General features: G+C 41.7%; 1 protein-coding gene across 1 annotated transcript in view; it reads right to left on the bottom strand.

The window, feature by feature from the left end:
• PACRG (parkin coregulated) overlaps positions 1 to 23,804 on the bottom strand; it is an 800,865-nt gene that overhangs the window by 589,727 nt on the left and 187,334 nt on the right. The window contains exon 2 of the mRNA XM_040350615.1: positions 11,984 to 12,118. Within this exon, the coding sequence (XP_040206549.1) occupies positions 11,984 to 12,118 (135 nt within the window). The remainder of the gene's footprint in view (positions 1 to 11,983; positions 12,119 to 23,804) is intronic.

The raw sequence follows: 23,804 nt of genomic DNA, 5'->3' as shown, positions 1-23,804 counted from the left end.
TTGTATATCTCTGTATGTTGTGGTCGTTCAGGTGCTCATCTAATAGTTTTATAAAACAATTGATGCTCCCCGCTGAGACCACCACCTGTGGAAGGGAATTTCACATCCTTGCTGCTCTTACAGTAAAGAACCTTCAACGCAGTTTAAGGTTAAACCTCTTTCCCTCTAATTTTAATGAGTGGCCACGTGTCTTATTAAACTCCCTTCCGCGGAAAAGTTTTATCCCTATTGTGGGGTCACCAGTATGGTATTTGTAAATTGAAATCATATCCCCTCTCAAGCGTCTCTTCTCCAGAGAGAATAAGTTCAGTGCTCGTAACCTTTCTTCATAACTAATATCCTCCAGTCCCTTTATTGGCATTGTTGGCCTTCTCTACTCACTCCATTTCCAGTACATCCTTCCTGAGGACTGGTGCCCAGAACTGGACAGCATACGCCAGGTGCGGCCGGACCAGAGTCTTGTAAATGTACCTTTATGGCAGAATACTTTGCATGGATTGGTGGTTGTGAAACTTTTGAAATGTGTACAGCCTGGGTGCTTGTTATTAATATTCATGTTGTTTAAGGAGTTCTATGCATATACCTACATTAATAAAAATAAGTATTGTAACTAATAAAAACAATAGTTATTGTTGACAATCTAAAAGGTTACATGAAAAACCTTCTTTCATGCTGTGAGTACTACTTTCTCAGCTGGTCATCTCATTTCATAAGTTTCTGGATCCCCTGCATGCTTTGCAGGGTCTCCACTGCTGTTAACTTTTGATTTCTAAGAACTAAATTTCCCAGCTGTGACCTTGCTAGACATAAAAAGGTGTTACATCTCTGCTGATCGACACATGATCTAACCTCATCTCTTAACTGCATAAAAGTCTTTGTTGATCATAGAAAAAACTGAGAAAGCTTCCAAAAATGTGTGGCTTCTTTCTTTGCACACAGTTTGTAGAATATTTTTAGATATACTGTATGTTTAAGTTAGCATACAGTAGGCAGTCATCTTTAAAGCCTCGTACACACGACAAGTTAACCAGAGGACAACGGTCTGAAGGACCGTTGTCATAGGTTAACCTATGAAGCTGACTGATGGTCCGTCGTGCCTACACATCATCAGTTAAAAAAACGATCGTGTCAGAACGCGGTGACATAAAACACAATGATGTGCTGAAAAAAACGAAGTTCAATGCTTCCAAGCATGCGTCGACTTGATTCTGAGCATGCATGGATTTTTAACCGATGGTTGTGCGTACTAACGATCGGTTTTGACCTATCGGTTACCAATCCATCGGTTTAATCTTAAAGCAAGTTGTCTTTTTTTTAACCGAAGGTTAAATAACCTATGGGGCCCACACACGATCGGTTTTGACTGATGAAAACGGTCCTTCAGACCGTTGTCCTCTGGTTAACCTATCATGTGTACTAAGCCTAACAGGGCGCCATTCAGAATGGCAGAAAATGTAATACAATGCACTTTACCTGTGTGTTAAAAAAAATCTAATTTTAATATGCATTGTTACAATGTAGGTAAGAATCCAATTTTAAAACGCACAGGAAACAAAAGGCTCAGTAACATATAAAGTTACAGATAACAATAGTGTACAATGACTTTAGTTACTGCACCTTGCACACAACGTATTAAAAAAGCCAGCCATCTTTTCTGTTTTGTACTCTTTTTATTAACTAAATTTGTATGTAACCAGATGCTATATTTTCCTGTGATATAGTATATTGTTGAATACTTTTATTACTTTCTATGTTTGTAAACTTAAACTTCCAACTAAAACATTTGTAAAAAAAAAAAAAGCCACCATTTCATGGTGCTATTTGCCCTTTTTGTTAAACCTCTTGCCACCCATGTAAATCATATGAGTGGCAGCAAGAGGGTGGACTTTAACCCCCACAATCCACATATACTGCATGAGTCTATGGGTGGCACAGGTTTCTGTGCTGAGAGGATGCTAGCTCAGTGAACAAGCTGTCAAAGATAGCTCTTGGTCTCTTTTAATGATCAGGAATTGGTGGGACTGGCTCCCAATCATATGACCACTGTGACAGCCAATAGCTCTGTGGATTCTAGCTGTATAAAAAAAAAAAAAAAACAATAAGACTACTGTCCACAGGATTTGGATTAATACAATCCAGTTGCAAAACTCTACTGGAACAACAGCAATGAAGCATGACCATGTTAGTTATCCAGTGCCCTCATTTTTACTCCTTTTTTACCCTGAAAATAGAGGGTAAACTGTGCCTGCGTGTTATACGCAGGGGGCTATGGAAAGTTTTTACCTGAAACTTCCCTCTTAAAGTTAGGGTGCGTGTTATACGCCGATAAATACGGTAAGGCCCCGTACACACGACCAAGTTTCTCGGCAGAATTCAGCCAGAAACTCGATCGGAGCTGAATTCTGCCGAGAAACCCGGCCGTGTGTACACTTTCGGCCGAGGAAGCCGACGAGGATCTCGGCGAGGAAATAGAGAACATGTTCTCTATTTCCTCGTTGTTCAATGGGAAATTTCGGCTCGCCGAGATCCTCGGCGGCTTCACAAGGTACTCGACGGGCAAAACGATGTGTTTTGCCCGTCGAGTTCCTCGGACGTGTGTACGGGGCCTTACTTGTTGTGATACTCTCACCAACAATGAACCTCAATATAAGCTGACTGTTTTTTTTTTTTCCAAGTGTGGGCTGTATTTTGAAATGATGAAATATGGCAGCTGCTATTGCTGACATTGTCTATTACCTAGTGAGTCTCTGACCTAAAGCAAGCATGCAGCAAGAGAAGTGTGAGAAAACCTGATATGCATTAGGAATAGGGTTCAAACACCTGAGCTTGCCCCCTTAAAAGAAGTCAACAATGGCATCTCTGTCCACACAGGATTAAAACGCCCAGGTTTACAAATGTACACAAACATGTTTTCTTAGCTAAACAACTAATATTCTTGATCAATTCAAAAAAAAGAAGGGAGCGAAAGAAAACTCTTGTTCAATACATAATTTTCTTCATTTTCCTGCTGTTGATTGTCACAAAGTCACAAATATTCCATAATGCAGTGTTTTTGTAGCATCATACTGTGTTTTCTGTTTTTATTCATGCAATTGGTACATCAAGGGAAATATGCTTCCAAGCAATTATGGAAAATACAGCTTGGTTTGATATTTGGAAAAATAGCTGCATAATCATCCCTTCAACTTTGCTAGAGGGGTTTAGACTAAATCTAAGATGTCTGTATAAAACATTTTTCATTACTCACTGCTATAGTACATCTCTCCATGTAGGTTGCTTAATGAACTCCTAAAGCTTTGCTTGAGAGGTTTGTTACAAAATTTAGCACCTTATGCATGTGTAAAAATCCATCTTCATTGAAAGTATCAGTATCTGCAGTATTCTTTAAATGTTTCCCTTCAGTAGAATGTATTTAGACTGCTAAATACACTTGGTACTAAAAGGCTCCTCTCTAGATATACTGCTCTAATGGACTGTGTTCTGCAATCCCCCCGGCTGTATATTGTATTGCCATTTATGTACAAGGTAAACATATCATATTTAAATTGAGCTCTCTAATATGAGCAGATGGAAGATTAAGAGTTATATTTATAAATTCAAGTAATCTGGAGATTGAAGACAGACATGAACAAAAAACATAAAATTAGAACGATTAAATGTCAAAACTCTGCTGTGCTTACAGGTTTAATCAGCCACAGAGCAAAAAGCTTAATTGCATACAATATATATATATTCAAGTAAATACATTCAATTGATGCTAATATGATAAAAGCATGATATGTAGAATTAAAACATTAAGCTACTGAAAACAGCATCAAAGCTCCTGGTGTGCCCTCCATTTGTTGGATGGCTATTTTTTCATGTATTAACTAATAGCTGAACTTGATAGTTGAACTGAAAACAAAATAGGGGTTTACTTATGTTTGTACTCAATGGTAAACATAAAGCTGCTTATAAAAAGGAAAAAACACTAAAGCAGGGATATGCAACAGATGGAGGTCCGCTAATTGCATATCCCTGCACTAAAGGGTGCCTGCAAAAGGTGGCTTGGGAAAAACAATTGAATGAACCCTGACTGCTATTGTTGTTCTTGGGACAAGATTCTCCTTGCTCCTGGTTGTGAATGCCCCATTAACCTCCCTGGCGGTATGATTATTTGAGAAAAAAGGTGCTGAAAGTGGTACCATTATTTGCAAGGAAATTTGGAGTTTTATACTGTAGGCCTGTAATTTTTAGGAATGACTCACTTAAATCTGACCAAACAAGAGTCTAGTAGGCATCCCGGGTATGAATTTTTTTTAAAAACAAAATTATAAATTATAATATAATAAATAATTATAACAAGTAATAATATAATTATAATAACAATTATTCAATAATGTAATCAACTCAAAATCACTGAAATTTGCTCAGTTGCAGAATTGTCGCTGTCATTACTTTTATTTTTTATGACAAATTTCCCCACAAAGCGCTATCGCACAATTCTGCAAGTGATTATAATTTATTATCGCTGTTTTCTAGCTGCTCTAAAACCATTTTTGACATAAAGGGACACTTTTGGTTGCTATGGACAATCTACAGTTTGCAGGCAGAAGGAAAAGTTTTTATTATATAAAAGTACATGTAGGGCACAGGGCAGACCACTAGGGACAAGGAGTGTGTGTATTTTTTACATACAGTACTGTAATCTATAAGATTACAGTATACTGTATGTAAGGTGTTTGTTTACCTTTTTGAATTTGGTGCCGTTCTCCGCCCCCGTAACGTCGCAGGGAACGGAGATCGGCGGCACAGGAGGACACTGTGTGAATCGAGCGAGCACCCGCTCGCTCACACAGCGCGGTGGCATCGCTGGATCCAGGGACAAGGTAAGTAACTTTGTCTCTGGCTGCAGCGTGGCGAGCCAGAGTCTGGCTCGGGGATACCGCTTTTGGTATAAAAATCTTACCCCGAGCCAGACTCGGGAATACCGCCAGGGTGGTTAAGCCTGCAACATTTTGATCTATTCTAGCATCTCTGTAGCATTTGAAGTCTTTGGTCTGCAATAAGCTTACCAGACATGGTCTGAATCTCAGCCAATTTCTTCTGAATCAGCCATGGTTGTCTCTGTTGGCACCACCTAGTTCAACAAACTTCAAGAAATTGAAAGACTCATTGAGCTGGATGGAAAATTGTCAGTCAAACAGTGAACGCATACGAACAGTTACAGTCACTGTTTGGGTATTCAAAAAGCTGTCACACCTGCTTCAATACAATAGCTGCCAAACCAGCAGCTGGCAAGGCCTGTGCTTGTAATCTCACTGGAAGAAATACAATTATATCATTCATTATATGATTGCTGCAAGTATGTGAGCAGTCAGGATTATCCCCACTCACAGCACGCGATTTCATTTATATTGAGGTCTGTGTTTTGTACAACTTGGCTATAATTAGGGCCATTTGAGGCAGAAACAGGTTAGAGGATTGCTTTTAATGCTGTTACAAGAAATAAATGATTTAGAGGGTTATGCTGAGCTGAATACCTGCGTTGCCTAACCTCTTGAGACCGCCAGGAAGCAAATATGCGACCTCTCTGCAGTTGGGCCTTGGCGCCAATCAGCCATATAGTTGCCTGCATTAGTGCAAATACAGCTGTGCAAATGCACAATGCAGCTGTGCCAAGAGAATGCACCCTGTGGTCACATTATCATAAACTCTGCCCCGCCTCCTGGCATCTCTATCACCTAATGCTAGTAATTTCACTGGCTACTTCAATGACAATCAAGTCCTGATGAAGAGTGTGTTTTTGGACCCCCGAAATGTATATTCTTTGGATTGACCCCCTGAGTTTTAAAGGAATAAAGTTGTATCTGGCCCTTTTAGCATTGGTGTGCCATTTCAACTTCCATTTTTGTTACATTACACTACAAGCCAAGGTGAAGAACCTCGGGGTGTAGAATCTGCCTGCTAGGAACCAGGTTATTTATAACATCATTACTTACACTAAGATAACTTTACAGGTCCAATGCTATTTTTCCACTTTTTCGCAATAAAATAGATGGCGGCAGAGATTCCTCCATCCATGTTGTTTATTCTATTTGTTTTTTTGTAAAGAAATCTATTAGGTTTCTATAGTTCAGCCTCAAGAAATCTATGTGTGTATGCCTAGCATTACTCTACTGAACACTATCAGACCCCTTTTAAGAAAGGCAGGGAAAGGGAGATGATGGAGAGTTGGGCAGCTGAAGTTTTAGGCCTGAACTACAATAATGGCATTGGCAGAGCCAAAGCCAGAAGGAGTTACCTGCAAAAGTCTTGGCTTTCATAAGCCACTGCCATTTAATACCAATATACAAAAAGGGTAGAAACTCTTTAGAATGGAATATATTATTTTATCCTATCACCTTATAACTTTCCAAAAATGTCAGCATGAAAATTGTTTACCAATTTTTCTTTTTGTATTGACATTGCTTCCTTATTTTTATACATACTGTAATTGTACAGTGCATGATATTGTACCTTAAATTTAAGTATCCCCTATACTCTCATCCCATTCTGCTAATGGTAGGAAGTGTCCCCAAGGTCAAATTTCACCTCACCTTTTTGTAGGCATGCCCCTTCTTATTCTTTAGACTAGTATTTCCCCATCTTGTCTGCAAGTTCCACCACCAGGCCATGATTTGCAGATAACTTCACATAAGCACAGATGGAATAATTAGTGTCTCAGCAATATTGTATAGTTGCTTGTGTGTCTATCCAAAACCATAAATTGTGGTAAAATTTGAGGACATATTTGGGAAACACTGCCAAGATGCCAAGTAGTGTAATAAAATGAATGAGAATAAATATTTTTAACAATGGATTTATAGGTCTTTCAGCAAAATGCTTTAATAAAATGTGAGCAAGGAAAAGGGAGTATGTCTCCAATAGAAAATTATCAAAGCTGATGTATAAAAAAAGTCAGTTAATATTTGATTGATTGCTCATGATGCATGTAAAAGAGAACATTCATTATTAAATACTGTACATTATAGTTGAAGAATATAACTGAAAGCTGAAACTTAGGCAACAGCTAAGAACACAAAAGCAATAGATAATTGAGTAGTGCTTTACCTGCCAAAAGCTGTCTATAGATAAGTAGCCTTTTTTTTTTGCTCAGCCAGGAGACTGAAGAAAAAAAAATCAGATTCCTTCATCCACAAAAATTAGGTGGATGGAGGAATCCCCCCGCTATGATATTGTATACTGGCAGTGACACTGATTGTATTGATTGGCTGCAGCTACTAATTGACAAATGTTTTTCCAACATGTCTGCTTGACAGAAGTTGATTTAACAATCAACTTTGTTCAGCAGGGACTGCCACACACTGAATGCAATTTGGCTGGTCCCTGCTGTACTGGAGACATTTTTATCTTCCTTTGACTGACTAAAAGATTTGTAATTTTCTACAGTATTAATCCAGCCATCACTGTCTGAGACCTCCAATAAAGTGCTTGTAAACCACTGCAATGAAACATTAACAATGCATATCCCTCTATAGTGTGTACTTGTCTTAATCCAAAGCACATTTGTGTATGCTACCTCATTGTTCTGCTATCTGCATTAGTAATTTCTGACAGGTTTTACTGACACTAAGGCCTCGTACACACGACCGAGGAACTTGTCGGAGTTCCTTGTTAGGCTTGTCGAGGAACTTGACAAGCTTGCTTTGCGTACATACTGTCAAGACCAAATCTCCTCGTTCTCAAACGCAGTGACGTACAACACATACAATGGCAGGGGAAGTTCGATTCCACTGGCACAACCCTAGGGGCTGCTTTTGCTAATCTCATGTTACTGCGTGTTAAGTAAAAGTTTGGTAAGAGACTATGTGCACTTTTCAGACTGTTACAGCGTGACAAATGTGCTATCTCCATTACAAACCCTACTTTTACCGAAGGTGCGCTCCCGTCTCATACTTTATTCTGAGCATGCGTGGGTTTCTTAGCATACACACGATCGTGTTTCTCATCGAAAACCAGCCCGACGAGGAACACGACGAGGAAATTGAGACTCCCGTCGAGGATAAAGAGAACTTGTTCTCTTTTTTCCTCGTCGAGTTCCTCGACAGTTCCTCAACAGTTTCCTCGATGAAAAACATACACAAGACCGTCACCGCGTTTGAGAACGAGGAGATTTTGTCTTGACCGTGTGTACGCAAAGAAAGCTTGTCGAGTTTCTCGACATGCCTAACAAGGAACTCGTCGAGGAAAACGATGTGTCTTTTCTGACGAGTTCCTCGGTCGTGTGTACAAGGCCTAAGAGATAAAAATGGTGACAGGGGAGGAAGCCCCAGCACACAGCCTATGATTGACAATCTTCGCTCTGTTCCTGTGTGCTATGTGAAGGGTTGCGTGTGTCCGTTTTCCTCAATTAGGTTATCAGCTACCCACTCCCAACTTTCTGAAAGTTCCAACAAGGTACACTTTGAACACTTTTACCAAGTGTGTTATACACAGGGTGATTTTTAACAGCCCGATATTAAACAGATGTCACTCAAACCATTGCATTCGTCGCCCAACAAGACAAACCCCTTGATCCACTGATATGCCTTCTGAGCGCACTAGATGCTTAGTTTTACCCCCCTGGGGTTTACATCACTGGTTTTGCAATTCCTATACCTGGCAAGAAAACTGGTGGCTAGGTACTGGATGTCCCCAATTCCCCCATTAGAAAGTAATAGGTGGTAAATGTAAATTCTTTGTAAACATCTCACTTACCGTCACTGCAATGCCTCCCATAACATTTGCTTTGGTTTGGTAAGGATAGTTAGATGTCCCTAGTTTGGCTCCTCCACAGCTAGTCATGGACAGGTTGTTACAAATGTAATGCTTTCCTAGTAGTATTCCCCTCTGATACTACCTCATGTATGTTCCATAGTTGTACTATATAATACTGGTCATTTGCTATTAAGCAACTGCAAGCCTGCCTTAGGTTTGGCTTGTTTAGGTTGTTGTACTGCTGTGCAAGATATATGCAATGTAACGCTGTATGATAGTGACTTACATTGTATGTGTTGATATCTAGTTATGATGTACATAATTTAATATGTACTCTTTCAATTAACTGTTTTGTTATTTGTAGTCTTTTATGTTAATAAAAAGAAATTTGGATAAAAAAAAAAAAAAAAAAAAAAACGGCTTTAGAGAACACTGCAAATAAACATATAGGCCCGAATTCACAGACACTGGCGCATATTTATGCCGCCGTAGCGTATCTCCTTTACGCTACGCCGACGCATCGCAGAGAGGCAAGCACTGAATTCACAAAGCCAGTGCTTCCAAATCTGCGCTGGGTTTCCAAGGCGTAAGTCGGCGTAAGTGGAAGTGGGCGTGAGCCATGCTAATGAGGCGTGACCCCATGCAAATGATGGGCCGAGCGCCAGACAGATACGTATCTCAAACTGCGCATGCGCCGTCCCGTGGGCACATCTCAGTGCGCATGCTCACAATCACGTCGGAACAACTGCCTAAGATACGTCGGATCACTGCCTACGGCGTGAACGTAACCTACGCCTAGTCATATTCACGTCCTACGTAAAATACGTCGGCTTGTGTTCCCTGGTGCAGCCCTTTGCATGGATGCTGCTGAGTTACACCTCCTTTATGGGGCATAACTTTACGCCGGACGTATGACTTTACGCGCACTGCGTCGGATGAACGTACGTTTGTGAATCAGCGTATCTCCCTAATTTGCATATGTGAATAGAAAATTAATGGGAGCTCCAAATACATCCAGCGTAAATATGCGCCCACTCTACGCCGGCATAGGCAAGTTACGTCAGTCGGATGAAGACTATTGTCTTAGTTTTGTGGGCACGGCGCACAGATACGACGGCGCATATTTGCACTTACGCGGCGTATCTCGAGATACGTCGGCGCAAGTGCTTTGTGAATCCGGGCCATACAATTTATGTAGGAGGATACGATTCATTTGTATAGCAGGACCTGGACACACTTCCGGCTTGTTTAATAGGTACTGGCTCACACTACCACGATGCAAGAACCAGAGTGATTCCAGCGCCAGTTCCCGCATCGCATAGGACTCGTAGACAGTTCCCACTACCCTATGCAAACCGCTGTGGGTGTCAATAGAAAGTTAATGACACCCCCAGATTGGTTTGCATATTGCAGTGTGAACTGTCAAATGGTGCAGGAATCAGATCACAGGGGTGTGAACAACCATGCGATCCGAATCCAGTGCGGACCAAATTCAGCTATACAATCTGTACGGCTGAATTTGCATCACACAGAAATTACAGTGCGGTGCGCATCACACTTGATGTCTAAAGTCCCGTATACACGGTCTGACTTTTGTCTGGCCAAAATCACATCGGAATTCCATCGAGTAAAAGAGAACATATTCTCTATCTAAACTCTGACTGAATTCCTCAGAATTTCTGATGGAAAAAATCTGATGGGGCATACACACGGTCTGAATTTCAGATGGAAAAAGTCCATCTGACTTTTTCCATCGGGAATTCCAATCTTGTGTACGGGGCATAGCATTGCACCAGTGGGAACCCAGCCTCAAGAAGGAGCAAAAATGCCAATGAAAATGTGTTGTTGGGTGCAGAGTGGACTGCCTTTGCTTGCCAAGCACACTTGCTTTGGATCAAAACATATATCATATTTTAGGAAAGTGGTATTTGTGGTCTTTTGTGTTTAAAATAATTTCTCTCCAGCTAAGTTTACCAAGTATAATGCAAATGAAAAATTAAATTAAATACTGATTTATGGAAATAGAATGTGCTACACTGCCTACTGCATTTTACAATAAAATATGAGATATCTTATTAAATGCAATTTATGAGAACAGCTGCATTTGTAATAGATGCTCTTTTTTCCCCTTACAGGAGAACAGGCCACAGAGTAATAGAAATATATGTAATATTAGTTGTCTGTCATTTGCATTCAACAGTTCAGTTTGATCACTGAAGATACCAAACACAAATATACGACCTTGCTTGTCTTCGCACTCAGCAGGTGACTGAATTAAAATAGGGTCTTTTTTTTTAAATCCTCAGCACAGACTGTGTAACAAGCATTTCAGTTTAATATGCTTATTTGATTCAGGATTGCTTCAATGTACTCTGCTCAAATAATGATTTCTCACTTATTTGGGCTCTCAGAAATTTATGTTTTTGACTAAGCGAAAGAAAAGAGAAAGAAAAGCTTCTGAGAACACACGTAATTAAATGGCTGGAGCAGGAAAAAAAGATTCCGTTTTTCAAATTAAATTTAAAAGCTTGCCCTAGTGAGTTAAAAAGATTGGCAAGTTTTTACAAATAACATCAGTGGGCCATTCGGAGACAGAAATCCAGCCGTATTGGAATGGAGTCATTAGGCAATACATTTATTTTGAAGCCAATTAACCTTTTGTCAGAGAAATGTCGGCGCTGTAATGATTTCAGCAGTGGAGGTCAGCCTCTAACAGAGGCATGTATGACAGCGATTACGTTGCTTGACATATGCTGCAGACTAAAAGCACCGTCTCTGAATGAGAATATGCCTTCGTTTATATTCTGCTCTGCATTTCCTAGGGAGCAGCCAATTTTGACCTATCCATTTAGGTAATTAAAGCTTCCATTTGGAAGTGTCCTGCAGGAAGGTGAAATTTGGGGGAGATAAATGGCTACTGCTAGCAATGTGCAATCACTTGATGGACTGCCTGAAACAGCCAGGGTTGCCAGGTCCTCATAAAAATAAAGATGAATTGATGCATGAGATAATTCTCAGAGGCAAAGAGGCTCTGTCATCTTCTTTTCTTATGGAAGATAATTTAATCGTTAGCCAAGGTGGCTGGCTGACACCGGGGGGGCCTGCTTATGAACAGCTTCCACCATACACTTTCATTTGCCAATGAATTACTTAGGTTTATTTACTTATAAGCTAACTTTGTTTGGCAATAGAAGATGTCACTTCAATAAGCACAGCTGGCAGTCACAGCTGTGCTCTCACTTACCTTCCAGGCTATTTTGTTTCCTTTCGCATCCTGCTCAAGGGCGATTGGAAAGTCTCCTCGCTCATAAAACTTGCGAAAAGTCGTGGGCTTTGCAGGTCGTTCTTTGAATGCCCCTGCTGCTGGGGGGCCTCTAACCTGCAAAAGATAAGGTAATGCATGTATCAGGGCACCGATAAACACCAACAGGCTTATATATGATATTTATTCACATTTTTAGAGCACCGAGCATTGGGGAAAATTACATTTTACGCTAAACAATTATATATGTAATGGTTTAGCCTACTGTGATTCAGAAGGAATGCTCTTAAAAAAACAATGTTCTCATAGCAAGCAATTTCTAAATGAATGTCTCCATAATAAAATTCACAATGTCCTTCACATATCGATCCAGATAAACAGTCCAAGAAAATGTTCTCAAATCATGCAGGAAATTGATTAATGTAAGCAAAGCATTGAAGATTTTGTTATGCGTTTAACCAAAGAAAGATTGGGTGTGCGGCGCTAGACATTTACTGCAAGGCTAAAGATTTACTGCAGTTTGTTTTCAAATTGCTCATCAATAGTAATCGATGAAAGATATTTTTTTTCTTTTATTAGTTCTACCAATGAAATATGTATCAAAATAAATTTCTACATCCAAAAATTACCTTTGTGAATGTCAAAGAAAAACAGCCTCTGATTGCAGAGCACCCCTCCCTGACTATACAATAATTCTGGTGTAGTCACTTCACCTAGGAAACTTTACTACCAGGGATTAAGTATATCTGCTCCTCAGAAAAATATTTAGTTACTAGGGCACATATTTTTTGGTGCATTTCTCCCTTTTTAGATGCCCTGTTTTGCTTTTCTGTTTCCTCCATTCTTACTTTCTCACTTTTGCTGCTCCCATCACTGTATATTCATGTCTTGTTTTGTCTTGACGTTGCCATTAAGATTTTTTTCAAGCTGAACTCCGGCATCACCTTCAGTCTTGCACAGTTGTAAAGTCCCCTCTGCTGTACTGAAATTGCTTACCCTGATTTCAGTTCACACTGTAATGCCTTGTACACACGACCGGTTTTCCAGACGAGAAAACTGTCATGTTTTATTTTGGTCGAGAAAACCTGCCATGTGTATGCTCCCCAGCAGTTTTTCTGTCGGGAAAACTGCGGGGGAAAAAATTAGAACTTGCTCTCTTTTTTCTCGCCTTGAACCGTAGTGTTTTTTCCCCCACAGTTTTCCTATGGAGAAACACTGCTCTGGAGCATACACATGGCCGGTTTTCCCGACCAAAGCTTTTAGCCAGTTTTCCTGTCGGGAAAACTGGCCGTGTGTACACGGGTAAAACTGACCGAGCCGGTTCTCGGTTTTCCCGTCTTTTGATCGCAGAGAAACCCGATCGTGTGTACAAGGCATAAGAGTTTCACAGTGTGCATTAGAAACTGCAATGAGTCAGATTCAGCCCACTTCCTATTCTGACTGGAGGACATCCAGCATCATCTGATATGCCTCTCCCTCAGTTTAACTGCACCTGGTATACCCCTTTCATTCACTTTCTTTCAATCACAGAGACTCAACATCACATATGGGCAATCTTAATGATGGTTATGCAAATGCATTCGGCTTAGGAACTTCCATTCCTCCAGACTGACATTCCCCCATCATGGCATTCTGATATTTGCTTTACTCTCCGCAAAAAAACAGCGTACTGCTTGAGGGCTCTTGGCTGGGCTGAGCACCTGCTCAGAGAAGGTTAGGGGCCCAGTGATGACATCACTGATTATAGAATAAGATACATAATGGAAACAGAATGGTTTAATTTAAAACGTTGATTAGCTAGTTTATGGAGGAGAGGGTGGAACCAGGAAAAGCAAAACATCAGCGGAAAAAACTTCACAATTCATTCTCTGTGTGTCTGTATCCTGTCTGTCACCTAGGCTAAACTTTTTTTTCCTTGCATTAAAGTCTAAATTCTTGGCCACTGCCAGCCCCTCTATTAGAGCCAGGCATACCACACTGTGTTAGTCATTTCTAAAAAAACTAGCATTGTGAATACCTATTTAGAGCTATCTTCAGGCCAGTCACAGGACTCGCGGCCACTTTACAGCTCCGATGGATGGCTTCTGCGGGAGTGGCCAAGATCTCCATCTGACAACAGCCGGGGAGATCACATGGTCTGTCTCGGAGCTGTAAAACGGCCACCAGTCACGGGACTGGCCTCAAGATACTGTAGCTATAAATAGGTATATACAAATCTTGTTTTTATAAATTACTTACATAGTGTGGTATTCCAGGCTCTAAGGCCCAGATTCTGAAAGGGCTTATGACGGCGCAACGCCATGTACGCCATCGTAAGTCCTAATCTGGGCCGTCGTATCTATGCGCCTGATTCTTAGAATCAGTTACGCATAGATAACCATAATATCCGACAGGCGTAAGGCTCTTACGTTGTTGGATCTTGAATGCAATTTTTTTTTCGCCGCCAGGTGTCGCCTCCGTCGTTTTCCCGATCAAGTATGCAAATTAGCATAATACGCGAATTCCAGAATGTACGACCGACCAACGCAGTGATTTTATGACGTTTACGTAAGATTTGCGACACGTAAAGTTCCCTCTGGGTCTATGAGGCGCAGTCAATGTTAAGTATGGCCATCGTTCCCGCATCCAAATTTGAAAATTTACGTTGTTTGCGTAACTCGTCCGTGAATGGCGCTGGACGCCATTTACATTAGCGTCGAAACCAATGACATCCTTGCGACGTCATTTAGTGCAATGGACGTCGGGAAATTTTAGGGACGGCGCATACGCAGTACGTTCGTCGCGGGTAACGCGCCTAATTTAATTAATCAACGCCCCCTACACGGATCATTTGAATTAGGCGGGCTTGCGCCGGAGGATTTACGCTACGCCGCCGCAACTTTACAGGCAAGTGCTTTGTGAATCAAGCACTTGCCCGTAAAACTTGCGGCGGCGTAACATAAATGAGATACGTTATGCCGCCGCTGTTTAAAGCCATTCTACGTGAATCTGGCCCTAATAGAGGGGCTGGCAGTGACTATTGTAGTTTTTTTTATTTTTAATAGCGGAGGGTGGAAGCAGAGAGAGAGAGAGACACACACAGAGGGAGAGCTGACAGGCAGGAATGAGGGGGTGAGAGGAGAGCAGAGAAAACAGCTCTGTATGACGGAGGGACGCACTCTGACCATGGTGGTTAGGGCTCAGGAGCCCTGATTTTAATAGTCAGTACAGAGAGGGGATACAGGAAGTGGCACGTTCAGGGATGTTTTGTTTTACAGTTTAGAGGGGGTCAGATTAAACAGCACAAGCACTGTGCTGTTTAATCTGCTTTAATGGAACAGGATCATTTTTTTGGGGGTTAAGAATCACTTTAAGGTAAAAAATGTTTAGACATTAGTATCACCCCTCGCCCTTTTACTTACCTGAGCCCTCATTCGCTCCAGTGCTGTGCCTGTCTACAGGTCTTCTCTCCCCTCACTTCTTGGTCTTACTGGCTTTGCTAAGGGAGCCAATGGCTCCTGCTGCTTTAAACTCAATCAAAGCCAGTAATAAAGGGAGCGGGGGGGGGGCAAAGGCCAAGTCCCACTGTCTGTGTCAATCGCAGGCAGCGAGGCTCAGGGGCAAGCCTGCATGAATGCCCCCATAGGAAGAGGCTTTCTATGGGGGCACTAAATGGAGGGAAGGAGCCAGGAATGCAGGGGGGACCCGTGAAGAGGAGATTCATGGGTACTCTGTGCAATGGAATTTCACAGAGCAGGCAAGTATAAACTGTTTTTTTTTTCTAATAATTTTACACTTTCAACCACTTTAAGTTTCCCTCTTCTCTACATTGATATATATTAATTTGCCCACATATAAACTGGGGGCACAGGGCATGATATCTTCAAATCCTAATAGGGACCTTTCATATCTAAACAAATTATAAATCTACTCACTGGATAAAAACACTTAAAATGGTTTAACTTTCAATCTATTAATACGTGATTTATAGAACTGTCCATCAATCTGGCTGACACCTTCAATTTAACTTGCATTAATTTCATTAGCAAAACTACAAGTCAAAAGTAATCGTATTGTTTGACTTCTTCAGGTTCATTAATGCAACCTATTTCAAAAATGTAGCCAATGACAAGGAAAACGGTTTGTCTAACACTTATCACTCAATCATAATGCAATGGGACTTTGGTGAAGCAGAAAGCAAGGCACTAATGGAACTTTATATTACAGGGTGTATTAATAACTACCTTTTCTGCTTGAGGGCCTTTTCTCTAATTCTTTACATTAATACAGTATTAAAGTGAACATGCCCACATTAAATTGTTAGTTCACCTTTATCAAATAATAACCTACAGTATGCAGTACCTAAATGCCATTGCATAATTCGAAAGCAATCAGCTTTAACAAATATGCTTTAATGCTTTTTCCATACCTATATGCATTAAAAGTTTTTTCAAACTCTGCCCTGTCTTTTTTCTAGGACAGAGAAGCCACTAGGGCAGATGCCCCTGTCATGTACCTGGGGTGTATTCAAACTGGGATCTTCCTGGTCCCACACCTGCAGTTTTACTTGTGCCACTGAGGAGATTTGGAGTTATGGCAATGTCCTCCCAGTTTGAAGCATTACCTTGGACTCACTAGCCCCACCTGCTGCCAGCTGTGGACAATCTACAATCAAAGCAGCCCATAAATAGCAGCACTTCCTGTCTCTCTCAGTGCCCATTTGTTGGAATAGTTCCCTGGGTGTTGTGATAAGCTTTGTGACTCTGAGGCCTCGTACAGACCATCGAACATGTCCGATGAAAACGGTCCGCGGACCATTTTCATCAGACATGTCCGCTCGGAGATTTCGGTCTGATGGCTGTACACACCATCAAACCGAAATCCCCGCGGACAGACAGCGCGGTGACGTGGCGGTGACGTTGACGCAGCCACATCCCCAAACCAGGAAGTAAAATACTTCCACGCATGCGTCGAATCCATTCGACGCATGCGGGAGATATCTGTCCGCTGGTTAGGTGTACTAACCAGGGGACATGTCCGCCGGACAGCTTTCCAGCGGACATGTTTCTTAGCATGCTAAGAAACATTTGTCTGCTGGAAATCTGTCCGCTAGCCTGTACACACGATCGGATCTGTCCCCTTGTGTGATCTGTCCGGTTGTGTGTACGAGGCCTCATTGCCATGTGTGAACTTCTGCCTGAATTCCCGACTACTCTCTAGCCTGCTAATTTTATACTTCAACGCCAGCTCATACTGTATATGACCCCTGCCTGCCTGACCACCCCCATAGATTTTGATCGTGTACCGCTTTGCCTGATACGTTGCTGACCTGACCTGCCTGACTAAGTTTTCGCCTGAATCCTCAGCACACAAGCTCCACTTCGGACATTACTTACTACAGGTACCTTACAGCCCCTTAGCCTTACAGGAGCAAGCAACATCCTTCTACTGAGCTCTGCACATGAGCATTGATACTCACAGATGAGATCATTAGCTGTGACCGGTGGAGTAACACACTGTGCATTTGTAGGGCTCAGCAGAAGTATTGTGCTCACTCCTGTACTTCTAGGGGATACTGGTCCTAGCGACTGCCCCATCCTAGACAAAAGACAAGATAGAGCTTGAAAAACTGTTAGGAGGTTTTAGGGGAGGCTTTATTGATCAATAAAACAAATGGTAGAACTAAAGTGTACAGTACTAGTATAAGCAGTAGCTACTACAAGCAAGAATTACAGTCCACAGCACTTATGAGGGGGGAAAGCAGCCCATGGGTTCAAGGTACATGAGATTATGCTGCTCCAAAGAAATAGAGGGTCTACACAGAACTACAAAATAGCAAACCAAGAAAAGTACATGGATCTCATCTAATAAAATCAAGTTGCATGCATTGGGTTTAAAGTAATGTGTCAACACTCAGGGCCAGATTCTCGTAGAATCCGCGGCGGCGTAGCGTAAGCCATTTACACTACGCCGCCGCAAATTACTGGAGCAAGTGCCGTATTCTCCAAGCACTTGCTCCGTGATTTGCGGCGGCGTAGTGTAAATGGCCTGGCGTAAGGCCGCGGAATTCAAAGGGGGCGGCTTGTATTTAAATTAAGCGCGCCCCCGCGCCGATCGAACTGCGCATGCGCCGGGCGGAAAAATAGCCCAGTGCGCATGCTCCAGCTCACGACGGAAAACGTCAATGACGCTGACATGAGCGTCATTGACGTAAAGTCGTATTCGCGGACGACTTAGGAAAACGACGTAAACGACGGAAAAAGCTGACACTGACCCAACGCCATACTTAACATGGCATACGACGGACCTTCGTAAACTTACCCCTCATATAGCAGGGGCAAGTTTACGATTACGGAAACGTCGTAAATTCACTGCGTCGTCCGCGCGTACGTTCGGGAATCTCGCGTAAATAGCTAATTTGCATAGACGACGGGGAAAACGACGAGGCGACACCTAGCGGCGGGGAAAAAAATTGCATTTAAGATCTGACAGCGTAAGAGCCTTACGCCTGTCAGATCTAAGGGATATCTATGCGTACTGTAACTGATTCTAAGAATCAGTCGCATAGATACGACGGCCCAGATTAGGACTTACGACGGCGCAAATGGCGTTGTGCCGTCGTAAGCCCTTTGAGAATCTGGGCCTCAGTGTTCTAGCTTGTCACCATGCCGATTAGGCTCAAGGGAGCCTGTCATTATCACCGTGCATACTGTGGCCAATAGTGTGGTTGAGATGAAACACATCAGATAGGGCACACTCCAAGCATTTGGAGATTTCTGGTGATATTGGTCTGTCAGCAGTCTGTCAGCAGTACCTCTGTGGGGTCCAACTGGTGACAAAAGAAGCAGGCTTGATAAAGGGAAGAGGGTTGATAAAGAGTGTAATGCATTGTCGGCCTCCCCCTTGTTACTACTTGTTTGTGCATGGTGACAAGTTGGAACACTGTTGCCAATTTTCTTTTAACCCAACAATTGTAACTTGTTTTTTTTTTTGCATGAGTTATGGGCTGTTTGCTATTTCCATTATGTAAATGACCTAGAGGAATTGATTTCTGATCATAGTTTGATTTTCCTGAAATGCATGTTTGCATGTGGTCTGCATAAGAGCCAGGAAACCACCATTTTGAGAAGGCTAACAAAGGCAGCCACTTTACTTCCCTTAGGAAAAGTTTACATTAATATTTAGCAGTTTCTTAACCACTTCCTGCCCGAGCTTATAGTAGAATGACGGCCGGGCGGTGGTTCTGTTATCCTGACTGGGCGTCATATGTCATCCAGCAAGATAACTGCCGGCGCGCACAACACGGCGATCAGTGGTACGGCGCGTCAGTCTGACATACCGCTACACCGAACTCGGTATAAAGCCTATGACTTTGAAAGCGTACTTATTTACAAAATATTATAACAGAAATAAAGAAAAAACATTTTTTTTCAACATTTTAAAGTCTTTTTTTACTTTAGCGAAAATTAAAAACCACAGATTTGATCAAATACCACCAAAAGAAAGCTCTATTTGAGGAAACAAAATTATAAAAATTTAGTTTGGGTACAGAATAGCATGACCACGCAATTGTCATTTAAAAAGTGACAGCGCTGAAAGCTGAAAATTGGCTTGGGCAGGAAGGTGCAAAATTGCCTGGTATTGAAGTGGTTAAAGGCCTAAATTTAGCCTTGGCAAAAACAACAAGCAAAGGGCAAAAGACAAGTCACAAGCATTGCCTGTAAGCTCTCTGCAGCTAATCTTTTAACATTTCTTAATTTAACATTTCTTGTTCTGCACTATGCCTCTATGCCTCAGATGACCATTTTGGTAGAGAAGCGAAGTTTTGCTTGCTCATTTCACAGCTGTCCTAGATGGCAGGAGCTCTAATAACAGTTTGAGGAATATTCAAGAAGCAGCAGGAGAGGAGATCCACAGAAGGGATAAAAACAGATACTTGTAATGCAGGTCCTTAAAGTGGAACTTTACTCTCTAAATCAACATTGACTATGTTTAATCCTTACGCTGCTAGGATTAATAAATAGCGCAGAAGATATATCATATTTACTTATTTTGAACTTCAGTTACTTCCTGGTTTCCAGGCCTAGGTGAATGATGTTATACATTAGGAGGGGTTTAACAGCAAAGCATGCCTACATGCCTAAACTAAGGGCAAGTGAATCTGCCCTTACTCAACATAGACAAATTTTGCAAAGTGATTTCCCAGCAAAATAGAGCATGGAGACATGGAACGATGAGTGAGTTTGCTTTGCTATTAAAAATGTATTAAATAAGAAATACCAAAATGCACTGCAGTTACGCTTTAAAGTGGAGTTCCACCCATAAATATAACATTACATCAGTAGTTTTAAAAAAATGTCATTAGTCCTTTACGAAAAAAATCTTTTTTTTTAGATGCCTTCAAAGTGTTGTTGCTAGGCAGAATAGTTAATCTTCCCACTTCCTGCACCTAGGTGCTTAATGCTTCCTAACCTACACCGCACAGACTCCTGGGAATGTAGTGGGTGTAACTTTCCAAGAGTCTGTGCACTCCCCAGTCTCAAAGAATCATGTGACTTGGACAGCACAGGTGCTGAAACCTGATCTGACACTGCTTGTGCAGCACTGAGCATGTACGAGATCTGCAAGGCTGAAATCCAGGAAGTCATACAGTCTGGCTTCATGATGCCCACACTTAAGATGGCCCCAGTCAATTTCTATTTTATAAAGTGTCTAAATGCTGTAGCAACCTAACAAAACAGACCTTAGTTTACAGACTAACTTTACTAGAATACATTAAGCTTGTGTATTACAGGGGTATTTATATTTAAAAAGTGAAATTGTGGCCGGAACTCCGCTTTAAGTAGATTCCTTTCCAGCAAGTAGTACAGTAGTGATATCTTTGAATTTCACTCCGAACATCTGAAAAATAGCAGTTAGGGCCCTTTCACATGGGGCGGATCAGTAATGATCCGCCTCCGTGTGTCCGTAAGCTCAGCGGGGATCGCTCCGTATATCCCCGCTGAGCCGGCGGCTGACAGGGCGGTCCCCGCACACTGTGCAGGGACCGCCCTGTCTTTTCTCCTCTCTCCCCATTGTTCTCCCCATGTTCATCCGATCCACAGACGGAAGAAAAAATAGGGTTTTCTTCCGTCCGCAAAATCGGATCTTTGCGGAGGCGGGTGATTACGGGTGTCAGCGGATGTTTATCCGCTGACACCCGCAATCACATAGGGACCAATGTATGTCCCTTTTTCATCCGCAAACGGATGGATGAAAAAGCGGACATACGGTCCGCACATGTGAAAGGGGCCTTAGGAGCAGCAGGGCCTCTCACAAAGAAATACAGCTAGAAGACGTAGAACAGAAAGTCCTAGGCACACTCACATGCGATGAAGTGCACTGCAATTTTTCATAGGGAAGGTCAAAAGATATATATTTAGGGTATTTCTTAGACACAATTATGATTTCCAGATGGTTCCTATAGCACAGAAAATATTTTAGTTCAAGTCCACTTTATTCGGTTTACATCATAACCAGAAGTATCAATGCAACCAAGGCAGAGGTCAAGCCAAAAAGTTCCTATGTTTATGTGGCAGATCCAAATTATAATGCAAACAAAACTCTTTCATGTAGAACAACCGATCTGAGTAGGTAGTAAATATTCCAAAGCAGAATGTAGCAAAGCATAGCAATAAGCATGAACATTTTTTAGACTATATGAGTCAATAGGGAGGGCAAAATTATGTTTTTAGGAAATTCTGAATCCAGGTTTTTTAATGGTTTCTTTATGTTTTTTTACTTATTCTTTGGAACATTTTGTGTTCAATACAGATTGCATGATATTGGTTTCATGATAAAAAATAAATACCCTCATAAAAAGGGAAAACATTTAACCACTTGCCGACCACCGCACGACTATGTACATTGACAGAATGGTACGGGCAGGCAGATCGGTGTACAGGTACGTCCCTTTCTGTTCTGATCAGGAACGGTCATCAGTGACATGTCACGTGTAGCCACGCCCCCTAAGAATCACTCCCTAGGGAACACTTAACCCCTGCAGTGCCACCTAGTGGTTAACCCCTTCACTGCCAGTGTAATTTTTACAGTAATCAGTGCATCTTTATAGCACTGTTCACTGTAAAAATGGTGTCAAAAGTGTCCGCTGTGTCCGCCATAATGTCGCAGTCATGACAAAAATCGCTGATCGCCGCCATAACCAGTAAAAAAAAAATATTAATAAAAATGCCATAAAACAGTCCCCTATTTTGTAGAAGCTATAACTTTTGCGCAAACCAATCAATAAACACTTATTGCGATTTTTTTTTTTTAAATATGTAGAAGAATATGTATCGGCCTAAACTGTGGCTTTTTTTATATATATATATATATATATATATATATATATATATATATATATATATATATATATATATATATATATATATATATATATATATATATATATATATTTGGGGGATATTTATTATAGCAAAAAGTAAAAAATATTGAATTTTTTCAAAATTGTTGCTCTATTTTTGTTTATAGCACAAAAATAAAAATCACAAAGGTGATAAAATACCACCAAAGGAAAGCTCTATTTGTGTGAAAAAAAAGACGTCAAATTTGTTTGGGAGCCACGTCGCACGGCCGCGCAATTGTCAGTTAAAGCGACGCAGTGCCGAATCGCAAAAAGTGGAATGGTCTTTGACCAACAAAATGGTCCGGGGATGAAGCGGTTAAACTTTTTTTTATTGTATGGCCTTGTACTCACGGCAGGACATGTCCGATGAAAACGGTCTGCAGACCGTTTCCATCGGACATGTCTGGCCGGGGACTGCCCGGGGACTTCTGTTCGATGGCTATACACACCATCGAACAGAAGCCCGCGCGTAAACATTACGCGGGGCGTGTCCGCGGTGTCGCCGCGTCGATGACGCGGTGTCGCCGCGACAATGACGCGGCGACGTGGGCGGGCCGCCTTAAAAATGCTTCCACGCATGCGTCGAAGTCATTCGACGCATGCGAGGGATGCGGGCGGCAGGACATGTACGGTAGGTCTGTACAGACGACCGTACATGTCCGGGCGGACAGGTTTCCAGCGGACTGTTTTAAAACAAGTCCGGGAAACAGTTGTCCGCTGGAAACCTGTCCGATCCGTCCCAAAATGGTCCGCTCGGGCCAACACACGGCCAAACATGTCTGCTGAAACTGGTCTGCGGACCAGTTTCAGCAGACATGTTTGGTCGTGAGTACGGGGCCTGAGCCTTCTTTGCATGCCTGGGTTCACTAGAAGTGGCTTGAATGGCACTAGCCATTATTCAACCATGAAAAGGAATGCAATCTGATGAAGGAGCAGACCTTCTTTGGGGGATAACGCCCGATTGAAGGTAAGCTACTATAAAATGTACCCTTCACAAACCATGATGACCAATAACAATTACAATTGTAAACACTCTAGTGTTTACATTTGAGCACTCCCTATCCCTTCTTTCTTTCAGAACAGAGAAATGAGAGGAATTTATAAATTAAGGGGGAACGAATGAAGGAATTGGCAGCAGCAGATTCATGGTGAAGGGTTTTAGTTGACTGTGGTATAATTTTTTAGTATGTGAACTGTATACTTGCTTTCAATGGGGCTGCCTCCCACAGCTAATTGCCACAAACCCCCACTGGGGTTTTCACATGTAATCAGTGTTGGGCACATTCACAGGCGTGAATGCGCCCTTAATGTTTCACGGTATCTAGTGCACCGTTACCAAGATCCATGTTTTAAACACATCAATATCATCATGTTATTTTATTTTCAAAAAACTGTGGCAAAATATAACCCTGTGGTATC

This window comes from Rana temporaria, chromosome 4 (genome assembly GCF_905171775.1).
Source record: "Rana temporaria chromosome 4, aRanTem1.1, whole genome shotgun sequence".
NCBI classification, from domain to species: domain Eukaryota; kingdom Metazoa; phylum Chordata; class Amphibia; order Anura; family Ranidae; genus Rana; species Rana temporaria.
The sequence above is the reverse complement of the archived record's forward strand: the minus strand, read 5'-3'. Positions and strand labels throughout refer to the sequence as shown.